This window comes from Bactrocera dorsalis, chromosome 2 (genome assembly GCF_023373825.1).
Source record: "Bactrocera dorsalis isolate Fly_Bdor chromosome 2, ASM2337382v1, whole genome shotgun sequence".
Classification (NCBI taxonomy): domain Eukaryota; kingdom Metazoa; phylum Arthropoda; class Insecta; order Diptera; family Tephritidae; genus Bactrocera; species Bactrocera dorsalis.
The window spans coordinates 106328609-106342596 of record NC_064304.1 but is presented as its reverse complement, the minus strand read 5'-3'; the positions used below and the strand labels follow the sequence as shown (position 1 = coordinate 106342596).

Genomic DNA, 13988 nt, shown 5'->3' with positions numbered 1-13988 from the left:
TTGGAATTGTGAAGCAGCAACAAGAAGATTGTGCAGGGCGCAGCAGCTGGTCAGTTGAAGCCTGAGTTGAGCAATCAATTGCGAAGGCGGCAAAAGTCAATTGACGATAGAGTCGTGAGGAAAATGTTGGCAATTCAACGATTGCTGTTGAAAGATGCAATAATGGTTGAACAGAAATTATTGCCTGGCTGGAAACCTTATCTACTTTTGCTGCAGAAAATGCAAGGCAGGAGATGATCTAAATCGCATTCTTCACACTATACGGATTGCACTTGCACACACAAACACAGGCATATACATGTCTGCGACAGTGTAGAAACTCGTCAGCCACGAAAGGAATCCAACTGCACCGAACTGAGACTGAATGCACTCGAGGAGCCTTACTGTGTGAGTATTCAGTCAGCTGTGACACTAAGAGTTTGACGAACTTACATTTCATTTATTATACGGGGGCATACGACATTCACAGACACCTACTATGTAGTTGTTGCAATGTAAGTTGATTTATAAATTGATTATTGCTAGTGGCTGAGCTTAATCGCTTTGAAAATCCAGTTTGACATATGCAAGATTCTCAATTTCGAAAAATGAAATTTATTATAGGAATATATATATATACACATGTATATACATATAAGATCCTATTCAGCATATGATTAAGAAAATTTTGTAAAGCCTCAGCCATTAAGGCTCAACAGCTTAAGGCTTCTTGCAATGCATTTATAATATGATAATTTTTTGAAGAACCTACAGAGTAGGTCTATGAATACAAACAGCAGAAAGCTTTGAACTAATATTTTGTCTGTAATATTTTGTAATATTTGTCTAAGTGGTTTACTTATGCGAAATATTACATTGTATATTCAGTATTGTTTAGCATTTCATCATGAAAGGAGTGTTTTGGGCGCTTCGCTCAACTTATGGTCAACATAATCGGCCTATTGAGCGTACTCTTCGCAAAACTATGATCCTTCTTGAGAACCCTTACTTCATCATTCATTATTGGATAGTATTCGACCGAATAGACGACGACCAGCAAGCAGTATAGAAAATATAGCAGCTGAAGCTGAGTGTACACGAAGACCGAAGAGAGTCGATTCAGCGACTTTCGTAGGTAACACATACTGACGTATAGTAAGACTTGGCGCATTTTACGTCAAGATCTTACATTGGAAGCATACAAAATACAGCTTGTGAACTGAAGCCACTCGAACTTCCCAAGGGGAATTTGCTTCGCTCTATAGGCTCTTGAAAATTTTCATGAAGATCTGACGTTTTCAAGCCAAATTTTGTTCTACGATGAGGCCCATTTCTGGCTCAATGGTGTTTAAACAAGCAAAATTTCCGTATTTGGGACAAAGAGTAATCTGAAGATATTCGAGAGCTGCTAATTCATTAAGAAAATAAAGACAAAGGTTTGGTTTTGTTTGTAGGCCGGTGGAATCATCGGTCCATATTTCATCAAAAATGATGTGAGAACGTAACCGTTAATGGCGACAGTTATCGCGTCATGATAACCAACTATTTGAAGCCTGAAATTGAAGCTCGTGATCTTGGGGACATTTGGTTTAAAGAAGACGGCGCCACTTCCTACACATCACATTAATGAATTTATTGAGAGAACACTTTAAAGAGCATATAATTTCACGTATTTAGCCGGTCGATTGGTCACCAAAATTGTGTGATATTACACCGTTACACTTTTTCCTGTGGGGATATGTAAGGTCTATACGGGCACGTCTAGGTACAAAACAGCGTGCGTGTTATTTACCATTCGAAATACTCAAACTTCTTCTTCTTTACTGGCGCAGCTCAAACGAGTCATTGAAAATTGAACTCAACGAATAGACCATCTGAGATGTAGCCAAATAATGTTATTTCGAATTATAATGAACGTTCTGATGAATACATGCCTAATGACTGTAATATGACTGTTTAAATTTTCACAATAAGTCAAAAATTTCAGTGCTGCTGGTGTGCGTAAGTAATTTTGAAATTATAGCAGCGCAGTCCAACATGGAGAAAGAAGTGAAAAAAGATGGTCCTGTGGTGAAGGAGGGCACGAAAATGTACCTGTAGGCTACACTCAAGTATTCCTCTCGTCTGATGAACTACGTCACTGTTGATAGGCATACATTTAAATCTATAAGACGGCATTGAAATACACACAATGTTGAACTGAAAGAAGAAAGTTTCGAGAGAACTGTTCTCCACAAGATCATTAGATACATCCGCGTGAGCGATGAATATCGATAGTTGATAGGCATACATTTAAATCTATAAGACGGCATTGAAATACACACAATGTTGAACTGAAAGAAGAAAGTTTCGAGAGAACTGTTCTCCACAAGATCATTAGATACATCCGCGTGAGCGATGAATATCGATAGTTGATAGGCATACATTTAAATCTATAAGACGGCATTGAAATACACACAATGTTGAACTGAAAGAAGAAAGTTTCGAGAGAACTGTTCTCCACAAGATCATTAGATACATCCGCGTGAGCGATGAATATCGAAAAGGATGGGAGCGCGAATTGTATGAGCTCTAAAGCGACATGAATATAGTCAAGCATTTAATAATCTAACGAATGTGCTGGTGAGGCCATGTCCTTCGCATGGATAATGATGATTAAAAGACTTTAAAACCGCTTCTATGCGTCGTTGGTTTCTTGTCGATATTTCGGAGATTCCGCAGATATAATTTTTTGTACTGATGAACTTCATCAGAAGCACAGATTGATTCAGAGGGGGGACAATAAAGTAGAATGAGTTTAATTCCGGTGGTTTCACTGTGGATCTCAGGTACATCGTCAGAGAGCCACTCCATCTACTTGCCTATTTACCTTTCAGAGTATTGGAGTTACTCTTGTTAATTTTGTAACTCGATTCTATATAAAAATGTTTCCAAACGAATCTTACTTCTATACCGACTTTGCATTGTTCTCAATTTGCGTATTAAAACGTTGGTGGAGCAGAATCTTCGTAGTTAGTTACAGTTATCACAATAATATGCAGAGGTAGTTCCCAAAAAACAAGTAAAATGTGAGTTTGTTAAGGATCTCGGCGCTAATAATATATTTTGGCGCCTAAAATGCAAAGAACGTATCATCGAAAAATTCGAAATTAAAATTTTCAGCTTTCGCTGTCAGATATTACCTATATATAACCAACATATAACCAATATATAACCTATACATAACCTTTTTATAACCAAAACTCCAATTTTGTTTCAATATGAGGGATTATATGGTTCTTCCTTCGCCTGTAAACTTATGGAAAGTGTAGTTACATTATTTTAAATTTCAGGCGACGATATACATTTTATTTGAGTTTAAAAAATTATCTTATTTTCAGTTACTAGTTTTATAAACTCTTCTTCATTTTTCGGCGAGGAGTGTGAGTTGTGACTAATACTAAATTGTATGTCCTTTTAATCTTGACACCATAAAGACTTTTGATATAAATACACATGGTTTGTTAGACATTTGTTTTAAATATTAGAAATATGTAGAACTCGTTTTTACTATCACATATAATACATATATAAATATAAGTAAACACAGGAAATAGTAAAAAATAAAGATTATACTTACAACATCTATCAACTGCGATAGCCGTAGACCCATTTTGACCGTTAAACGATCGGAATTATTGCCCACTGGCCTGATTAAACGATTGTAATTGCTTAAAAGATCGTCATATAAACGTTTTGCATCTGGGTTGGCCAGGCCGCCGGTGGCAAAATGTAACGCTATGAACACAGCTGTGAATAGCACGCTCCCCATCTTAGGCCAGGTCCACCCCTGTGTAAACGAAAAAAGTGAAATTGAAAAGTGGAAAAATAATATTTATTGGTTTTTATCATATAAAAAGGTATTATATTAGGACGAAATTGTTTATGGTTAAAAATATATATAAACTACTATATTTAAAGTTGTTTTGGTAGCTCGAGTAACAGATCGATGAAGCTGAAACGATGCTTTAAAGAGAGAAGAAATAAAATCAAAGTTTTTTTGTATTTTCTTTGTTGAACTTTTGACCTTAACGCTAAGAAAATTGAGAATAGAATGGCTCGGAGGTTATATTCGATTAGTTCAGTACTTCCTTATAGCCATAATTAATATGTCACGTTACTGTTTTAGCCTTCCAAAATTTGTATAGTTGGGAATTCTTGCATTGTCTCAAGACTAAGTATTTTAAAGTTAATTTCTATGAACAAAAAGGTATCTTTAAGCCAGTTTCTTTTTCTGAATAGGGTTGCAGCTGCTACTTCACTTTAAAGAAAATAATTTTTTGTCGCTAGCTTTGTTAAAAAGAAGTCGATATTTTCACGCAGGGTCTCTTCAATGGACTTAAAGAATCGGATCTTTAGTAGAATGTGCTAACCGAATTAATCCCCAATAACAAAAGGTATATATACGATTATTATTCTCTTTTTGTTTTGATGAACCATCATATTGAAACAATTATTACTTAATTACTAACCTATAGCTAACCCGTAAGACGTTCCCAAAGCTTCCCAGCTTCGATTGTTGTATGCGCCCTTTATTACTTTTGTTGCACACTCTTATGGTTTTGAAATAGTAATCGGCGCTTGGCAAACCTATAAATACTTAAATGTAGTTGAAATTCGATCGCTTTCGAAGCATATTTGCATAATTTTAGGCTTATAAAAGTGCCAAAGCCCTTAAAGCAGCGCCACTTCATTGCGCCGAAAAAGTTGAACGTAAATTTTCAATTTTATTTGCCAACACCAAATGCTGACACCATTTATCGAGCTATTTGCTGGATTTACCATTTGTGAACGTCTGGTACACAAGTGCATATACATATACATTATATAGTATACGCTGAAGAAGAAGCATGTTTGTGTGAGTATGCCTCAAAGTTCGTAAGCTCTGAGTGACTATGGTGTTTAATATGCCCCGTTGCAAGTTGGCGTATATGTGTATTGTTGTGTGCGCTGACAAGTGCTCAGTTGCGGCTGTGGGGCACTGCTTGCCGGCGCTGTCGCTTATGGGAAGGTTTAAGTGTAAAATTTATCAAATCGTAAATTTCGCCACACCCAACCTACAGAGCCAGATAAATGCAGTGGCTTATGCTGAAGACACGTGCATACATATACATAAACCAATATCTATATATATATATATATATATATATACGCGCTATATAGTTGCCGTAGTCGATCGTTCATTGGCAGCGTGCAAAAGACTCTCAAAACTATTTCCGACATTGCCAAATTTTGCCTCTTAATCTTTGCTGCTTGACTGCTCGAGGGCTAATGGCACAGCAAAGGCGCATGTAAGTATGTAAGTACTGCGTGTTTCGAGTGCATAACTGCTGCTCCAAGAGCGCAGAGAAGTTCGGATTTAAAGTAAAAAGAAAATACAAAATATAGTGGCACTACAAGTTGCCATAAAGTAAAGAAAAATTCCTAAAAAATTAAGCAAAAGAGAACTCAAAGCTTTTATCTTACAAATTTTAAATTTTGTTTTTTCTGGAAGTCGTCAAAAATTAAAGTCTTAAGGAGTCAACAGTTTACAGAAACGACACAGGGTGTTATTTGCGTTAATCAAAAAGTTTCAGGCTACTGAATAGAGTCAAATATATCATAAAAAATTACGAGTATATTTCCATAGACTAAACCTAACGAGCCAGAAGAGGCGAGATTTTCTTTGTAATCCCGACTATTAAGGGGGGAGCCTGCTTTAGGAGGCCTAAAAAAGGCAGTTTTTCGTGATTTTTTTTAGGATAGAAAAAAACAAGCAAATGTAATGAAATTTTTACATCATTTTATTACATATTTAAACTTACAAAAAACATTTTTTAAAATTTAAAATATCGAAATACAGCCCCCTTTCATCTACTTTTGTGCACCACCGCGCAATTGAAGTGTCCAATTGGCGGGCAAAATGTAGGTCGCAATTTTTGTCTCCAACAAAAAAATCAAATGGATAATTAATTTGCATTAGTCCTTCTTCTATGTGAACCTAAAAAAACCCGAAAAAAACGCGAAAATCAAAGTTTTTTTTAGATTTGAAAAAAAAGTTGCATTTTTCACCAAAAAACCTAACTTCAATTTACTAAAAAAATAGTTTAGAATTTTGTTTTCAAGAACTTTTTAGGTTCACAGAGGAGGTAATAAGATACTGAATCTAATAAGCTTTGGTTTTATACGATTGGTTGAATACTTTTTTTGTAATTTTGCCCGCCAATTTTGGAAAATCGCTTTCTGCCCAAGCGCTTATATATCTGCTAGACGCTCGGTCACTATTTGCTTTCTAGCTTCGAAAATATTTCGAATTTCCATCTATAATTTTGGGGACATATTCTTAGATATATTAGGAACAGATTTAAGCAATAAAAAAAAATCGATTTTTTGAGCCTCCTAAAGCAGGCTCCCCCCTTAAACGAAAAATTGCACAAGTAAGATATAAAATTAATGTAATAGCGATACAAATCTAAAGTTATGGATGAAGGTTTTAAAACACTACTTTTCACTGAGATATATTAAGTCCAGACTTCAGAAATAAAACGGAGATGCTTAAAAACTTAACTCAGAGAACTGAACTCCAATTTCAGCTAAGATAGCAAATAACAACATAATTTATGAGCTTGACGCACCTCAAACCAGTTTTCGACCAGTACATCTCTGGTGAAGAAACCTAAAACTAACCATTCTTTCTTTACTTGTGTGGAAAAAGATATTCCGCTGACAGCCTGAACGCGTAATTTGTAGCAGTTTTGCAGTAGTTTAAAAAATGTGATTTTAGTGCTTGAAAAAGTTTGCCAAGTGCTGCTGTTATTTAATATAAAACCAAAAAACCAAAATAACAACAAAAGCATATCACAACAGCTGTATGTCTCCACAATATTGCCAAGAGCGACGACAAGTGCTTATTGTTTTCTATTTTTTGTCACTATTTATGTAAGTTAACGGAAAATTGCATTGGCGCAGACATTTTATAAGTTGAGCACGCACTCAGACGAACATCCCGTTATCAAAAATGATCACATACACATGTATACGCATTGAGGATATAACGAATATTTTAAAGCAGTTTAGCAACAAGTATCAAATATATGTATACTAAATACATAATCTCAAATATAAATAACATATCGTCAGCTAAAATGCAAAATAACGTTTCATCAAAAAATCATCAAAAAATCTAAATTTTTTATTGTTTAAGATTCAGTACATCAAACTACATGTAGTAGCAAAAAATTTTCAGCTTCCGCTTCAGATATAACCAATATGTAAACTATATATAACCATTTTATAACCAAAACTGAAATTTTGTTTCAATACGAGTGGTTTTTATTACAACGTTTTTCCTTCACCTGTAAACTTATGAAAAGTAATGTTACGTTATTTTGAATTTTAGGTGACGATATACTAATTTGGAAATGATTTTGCCGAACGAAAATGTTGGTAACCACAAATACCAGAAAATGTGAAGAAAATTCAGTTGACATTAAATAGATGTTAGCTTCTAATATAGAACTAGAAAATTCATAAAATCCACAACAAATAATCCTGGACCGGTTGTGGACCAATGAATGACAATTTCAGGTTACGTATCCGCAATGGCGTTTGTGTGAATTTCGCACAAGGCATGCGCTCAGTTTTGAGTACCGAAGCTGATTTGCATTTCTCGTGACAAGTGATTCTTCTGAGTTAACATACGCTTACAAATAGATATAACAACTGTCACTAAATCGAAAAAAAATCGATTGATAACTGCAGTCAATTAATTGACGTAGAACTTCGTCATTGAGTGATTTTTTCTTCCTATAGTATCATGAAATGTGATTGGATGTAGTAATTTAAAGACAACTAATGATATACAAAAGATCTTCATCTATTTCATTGTTCACCCATTGGCTTGTGCTGATATTGGGAGTCCATAGATTAAGGTAGTCTCTATGGGCACAGGCAACCCAAATGTTGAAAAATGTTTGTGGTCTTAAAAAATAACATTGAGTAACTGTTTACAAAACCCGAAAACAAGGCTATCTCTTGAAGATCTAAACACATATACATATATATATCTATCACTCATATCACTTCGGTGTTGTTATATGATGTGAAAGCATGAAACATTGAACTGAAAGAGAGAACATAGCTGAAACATTTTTACGATGATTTCTTAGAATGTTTTATGGGTTTTAAAGCAAAATTTTGGCATGCTGTACAAATGTCTCAGAAAGACGTAGAGTATTTACGCTTCATATAAATTGAGATTTCAAATTTTTGTCAACTTGAGAAATGCAGAAACGATTAACACATCAATAAATCTTTATAGGCATAAAACATATTACCAAAATATGAAAAACATTTTGATAATGCCATATACTATATATAACGATCCTAATATATATAAGCTGATCAGGATAAGTTTGTCATTAAGGGTTTAGCGCCTAGAAGAAAACGTTCGAGATTGCAAAAAGTATAGTTATACTTTTAAATAATTAAAGTGACGTACTGACTCGATTTAGTCATATTTTCCCTTCTGTCCGTCTATCTGTATATACGGCTCAGTTTTTGTGATATCGATCTGAGCTTTTGTACACGTCCTTTACTCACCCAAGAAATTGCTAATTTTGTCGGAAACGGATATATCAGTTAACCATTTCTTATAACTGCAATAAGAAGTGAAAACTATTTTATTTGACAAGATATCCTCAGGAAATTCAGCGCGCATTAATGTCTTCAATATTATAATAAAATAAGGTTTCTAACACGATCGTAATGATACAAGGATTTTAGTCAATATTTAAGCGCATTTATAAAACAAACTTTATCAAAAGCTTATTTAAGATTGTTCATTGTTCATCAGAGATATTCTGTTGAGAATGTTAAATTTTCATGTTTATACTTTACCATATCATATCATTAAACATCATATTTAATTTCTGTTTAGAGCTTCAAAGAACCTTAGCCTTTCAAAGTGTTTGCTGTGGCAAAGAGCGGAAGAAAAATTTTCTTGCAATACGAACTTATTTATATTACTTTATGAATATTTTCCGAGTTGCTTTCATTTTCAACAAGCTATTACAATTCAGACCTAAAGTAGTTATGCCACAATATATTATGTCCAAAACCACAAAATAACCGGACGTAAGAAGCAGCAGTTAGAAACAAAAGTTCGAAATTTTTCTTTCTCATGTCATACTGACATCTGAAAACTTTATTTTCCAATTTCAAGCTGCAAACTGTCATAAATACCAAAAATGAAAAATAAATATATGTATATACATATATATATATTCAGCAAATTTCGGCATTAACCGCAACAGTTTCGAAACTATTTGAAAATTATTAAACATTTTTCACAAGCAAAAACACAATTTCACATAAAGCATAGACATACATTCTAGCAGCGGTGCCACAAGACCTTTTAAACACACACATGTGCGCACATTTTTAAAGCGCATGCAAGAAGTGTATGTAGTGTAATAAAAAATTTAACTAAAATACTTTAAATTGCGCATACGCACTAGCGCACCAACGGGCGAAAAGCTAAGAATTAGAATGGAAGCGGAGTGACAGCGTAAGGGGGTAAGGTGGCGGACAACTGAAAACATCCTCATATATGCATATACCATTAGAACGGTTCATATTGTTATATTATGTTACTACATATTAGGGTGCTCCTTAAAAAATAGTTCAGTCTCACACTTTTAGTTGTTTATTTATAATTCAAATTTGGAGATAAGTGAATTAAAAGGTTTTTTTTTAAGATGATTCTTAAAATATGTATTAATTTTCGGCCGAAACTAATCGAAAAAAAGGCATTACCCATTCCCACGGGTGTCGGGTCTACGTAACCGGAACGGACCCGAATTTTTATATGGCTAGGGACAACAACAGCAAATCGATAATTCAACGCGTTTTTTCGAAAAATGTCAAAATTATACCCACGTTTGCTCAGGTTCTATGTACGTACTAGACCGATACACATACCTAAAATTTTTAGAGAGTCTTCTTTATTCACTTGTCTAGTCTGTGGAACTATTCGTATATCCAAATTAATTATTTCTTAAATAAGTCGACATAGCAAAAAAAATTGTTTAAAAATTATTTAAAAAAAAATTATTAAAAAAAAAATAAAGCAAAAGAAAAAAAAAAAACAAATAAAAATTTGTTTTAAATTCTTTTTTATTATTTTTTTTCTGCAATATTTTTTTTCAGCTTTTTCACTTTATCAGCTCCTTATTTCGCAACTCTTTTATTTTTTCCCGTATTCCTGTAGATTTAATAAATAACTACGAAAAAATTGATATTACAAATTTTAATTGTATTTTTTACGAAACTTCAAAAATTATCTGAAATTCATCCCAAATAGCCGACACTTGCATATGTTAGAATAATCCTGAAAAATTTCAAATTAATTTCGTTTTTTAATCGCACTCCATTTACTAAATTAGTTACCACCCTAACGCATCTTAGTGCTTCTGTGTTTGTGTTGGCGCATAAAAGTATGCTATGAAGCACTTAAGCGCTGACAGGAATAGCAGTTAGACACATTCGCCCGCTGCCGAAAGCAAATAAACATAAAAACTTAACGCTGACACGTAAAATCTTTGTACGAAACTTTGGCGAAAAAGTGACAGCGGCAAAGCAACACAACAGCACCAGACACATACCAATGTTGCCACTAAGCCAAGCAAGTTGAAATATTTGTATGTACGCGCCCATATGGAAATGTGGAGCAACATGCACGTTTCGCAACTAATATGCATGTGAGAGTAGCGATAAGCATGCATATATATGTTTGCTTATAGTGACTGATATTTACTTTAGAGACTTTGCTATAAAAGCATTTAGTGTAAAAAGTTCCTTTGGACCTTGCCAACATTCTTACACTCTTTTATGCCCCGCCCAGCAAACAGCTGAGTGGTTTAGTGTACATGTGTGATTCGTGGCTTCTCGGTTGTGGTTGATGTTGCAAAGTATGAAATGAAACTTGTCTTGTAAAACTCAAAAATGCTTTTGCAAAGGCCGTAGCAAATCGCTTGCAATACAAAAATTCGCTTGAAAGCAAATATTGCAATATATATGTGTGCAATAGACACCTGTGTGCCTGCAGTAGCCGTAGCCATCACTAAAAGTTCGCAACTTGGTCGAAGTGATTGCCACAGACACACACATTTATACACTCATACTCCCATAAAGCCACTCGCTTTCTATGGCAAGTCTTCGAAATATGTTTGTGTGAATGTAGCCTCCTGCTTCAGCCACTGCTAATAGCGATTTTGTACTAGTGACAGCTCTTATGAAAATATAAATATTTTATCTGGGCAATGTTGAAAGCAAGGCCACAACAACTACTGACTTTTCGCATACGCCACACATACACACCACACATTGTTTATGTTCTCTGTTGAAATGAAAAAAAAATGTTGTTTTACTGGAAATTAGCATTAGGCAGTCTCACAGCTTCACATTTTTTAGTATACTCTCTAAGTCATGTTGAAACAGTATCGTAAATGCAAATAAGAAGCAATGAATTGATACATTGTTGGCAAACAATGCGAGTGTGTGCTTAGTAAGAAGTTTATTTGATGTAAAATGCATGCCTCAGTAATATTTATTTTACAGTATGCAGCCGCAGGTATTAATTCTGCAGTCGAAAATATGGAAAACAAATAATAACAGATAGGGAAGTATGAAAATTGGCTGCAAGCAAAAAATTTGTTTAAACTAAAAAAAGTTCGTTATGTTGGAGTCAATGAAAATATGAGCGGTAAGATATTTTATTGAAATACCGAGAACATCTTTCTGGAATCTGGCAATATTCATTTTAGATGTTGATTTTCCAGTTTAAGTTATACCACAGGCTTTGATTGTATATACATATTTACATCCTATCGCATCGTATCGTAGTAACAAGAACAGTTTTCGAGCAAAATTTCGTTCAGCGATGAGGCGAATTTCTGGCTCATTGGCTATGGAAATAAACAAAATTGCCGCATCTGGTACAAAGAGTAACTTGAAAAGATTCGAGAGCTGCCATTTTATTCCGAAAAACAATGATTTGGTGTTGTTTGTGGGCCGGTGGAATCTACGGTTCGTATTAAAAAAAAAAATGAAAAAAATGATGTTGGTGAGAACGTAACCGCCAAAGGCTACCGCTATCGCGCCGGTCGACTGGCCACCAAGATCATGTGTAACTTTTTCCTGCGGAGATATGTAAAGTTTAAAGTCTACGGGGACAATCGTGCTTCGATTCAGGCCTTGGCGCAATAACCACGCGTGTCATTCGCCAGTTAATATCGAAATGCTAGAACGAGTCATCGAAAATTGTACTCAACGGATGGAAGATCTAAGAAGTAGCCACGAAAATCTTTGAAAGAGATAGTCCTCAAAAAATAAATACAAAAGTGTGTTCTTTGGAATGATAAAAATTAAATTTAAATTTTATGTGTTTTTCTTTAAAAAAAAGTAGGAAACCTCGTATTGGATTACTCTATATATTTATTTACACTCGTGGCCACGCAAACCTTTCAACCACTTAAAATTTTCAAGTATTGTGCATATTTAACACCACTATATAGTGGTACTTTTTGCGGTATCGAAATGTTTTACTTAGAAATAAGTTAATGACATATTATTTATCAAAAATAGTAAAACTTAAAAACAAAACACATTCAGTTATAGATACATCAATTGGAAGCTATTGAGCTTTACAATATGAGCTCGAATTGTAAGAGACTGACATGCGATGAAAACATGATATTTTTTATTTTTATACCTTGAACATGTTATATTAAGTTTGTCCCGAAGTTTGTAAAACCTAGAAGGAAGCGTCGGAGACCCTATAAAGTATATATATAAATGATGAGTATGTTGAGCTGAGTCGATTTAGCCATATCCGTCTATCTGTATATATACGAATTAGTCCCTCATTTATTAAGATATCATTTTGAAATTATGCAAACGTCATTTTCTCTTAAAGAAGCTGCTCATTTGTAGCTGCCATACAAACCGAACGGACAGAATCAAGGGCTTGTAAGGAAAACTTTCGTATTTGACGTGGTATCTTCACGAAATTTGACATGGATTACTGCTAAAGGTAATAATATAATATCCGAAAAAATTGTTCAGATCGGATGACTATAGCATATAGCTTCCATACAAACTGAACACATAGTTACTAAAAGAAATGCACCTTTGAAGGGTATATTAGCGTCGGTGCAGCCGAAGTTAACGTCTTTTCTTGTTTAAGTATAATTTAAGTAACACCATAATTGAAACCAATATTTTACTCTATTTTTTTTTTTAAACAATAAAATCGGCCGCTTTTTTATAAGCACAGAAAAGCTAATTTGTGTTTTATTTATTAAACGTAACAAATTAAAAACTATAATTATAATTAGATAATATAATTTAGTTTACTCATTCTTACTAAAAATATATAAAAAGAAACAAAATTGAAAAAAGTCCCGAACGAACGAAAATGTCCGAATAAAAGTTTAAGAAAGTATAGTGGTAAGGTTTGCGTGGCCACGTGTGTATAAATATTAATGAACATAAAATACTTATCAACTGTTATATGCAGTAAACTGTTCACACGAAGAAATAAGCTGATAATATTATTATTTCTTCAAATAAATACTAGATTTAATATTACTATAATGAAATCTGTTTGGTTCTTTAATTTCAGAGGTTCCAGTTCAGAGATATAGTGGTGACCGCAAAACGTCTTCTTTGAGAGGAGCTCATAAATAAATAATTTTTATAATACTTCGTTTTAAAATACAGTTCAAAGATACTGTAATATGCGTAAAAATTTTTGGATCAACAAACGTTAAAGTTTTCTAAAAAAAATTCTGAAAATTTGTGTTTTTCGACATATTAACTTTATATAACCCCTTATAACAGCTCCCTTTGGGCGTAAAAACAAATTTAGTACCATAAACACAATATAGACCGATGACTAGTAATATCTTTTGCATTTTTGTTTTATTTCT

At 33.9% G+C, this 13988-nt stretch overlaps 1 protein-coding gene across 1 annotated transcript in view; it reads right to left on the bottom strand.

Moving 5' to 3' along the window:
- LOC105234121 (acetylcholine receptor subunit alpha-like 1) overlaps nucleotides 1-13988 on the bottom strand; it is a 240840-nt gene that overhangs the window by 85667 nt on the left and 141185 nt on the right. The window contains exon 2 of the mRNA XM_049450344.1: nucleotides 3599-3808. Coding sequence (XP_049306301.1) covers nucleotides 3599-3790 — 192 coding nt within the window. The 5' untranslated portion in view covers nucleotides 3791-3808. The remainder of the gene's footprint in view (nucleotides 1-3598; nucleotides 3809-13988) is intronic.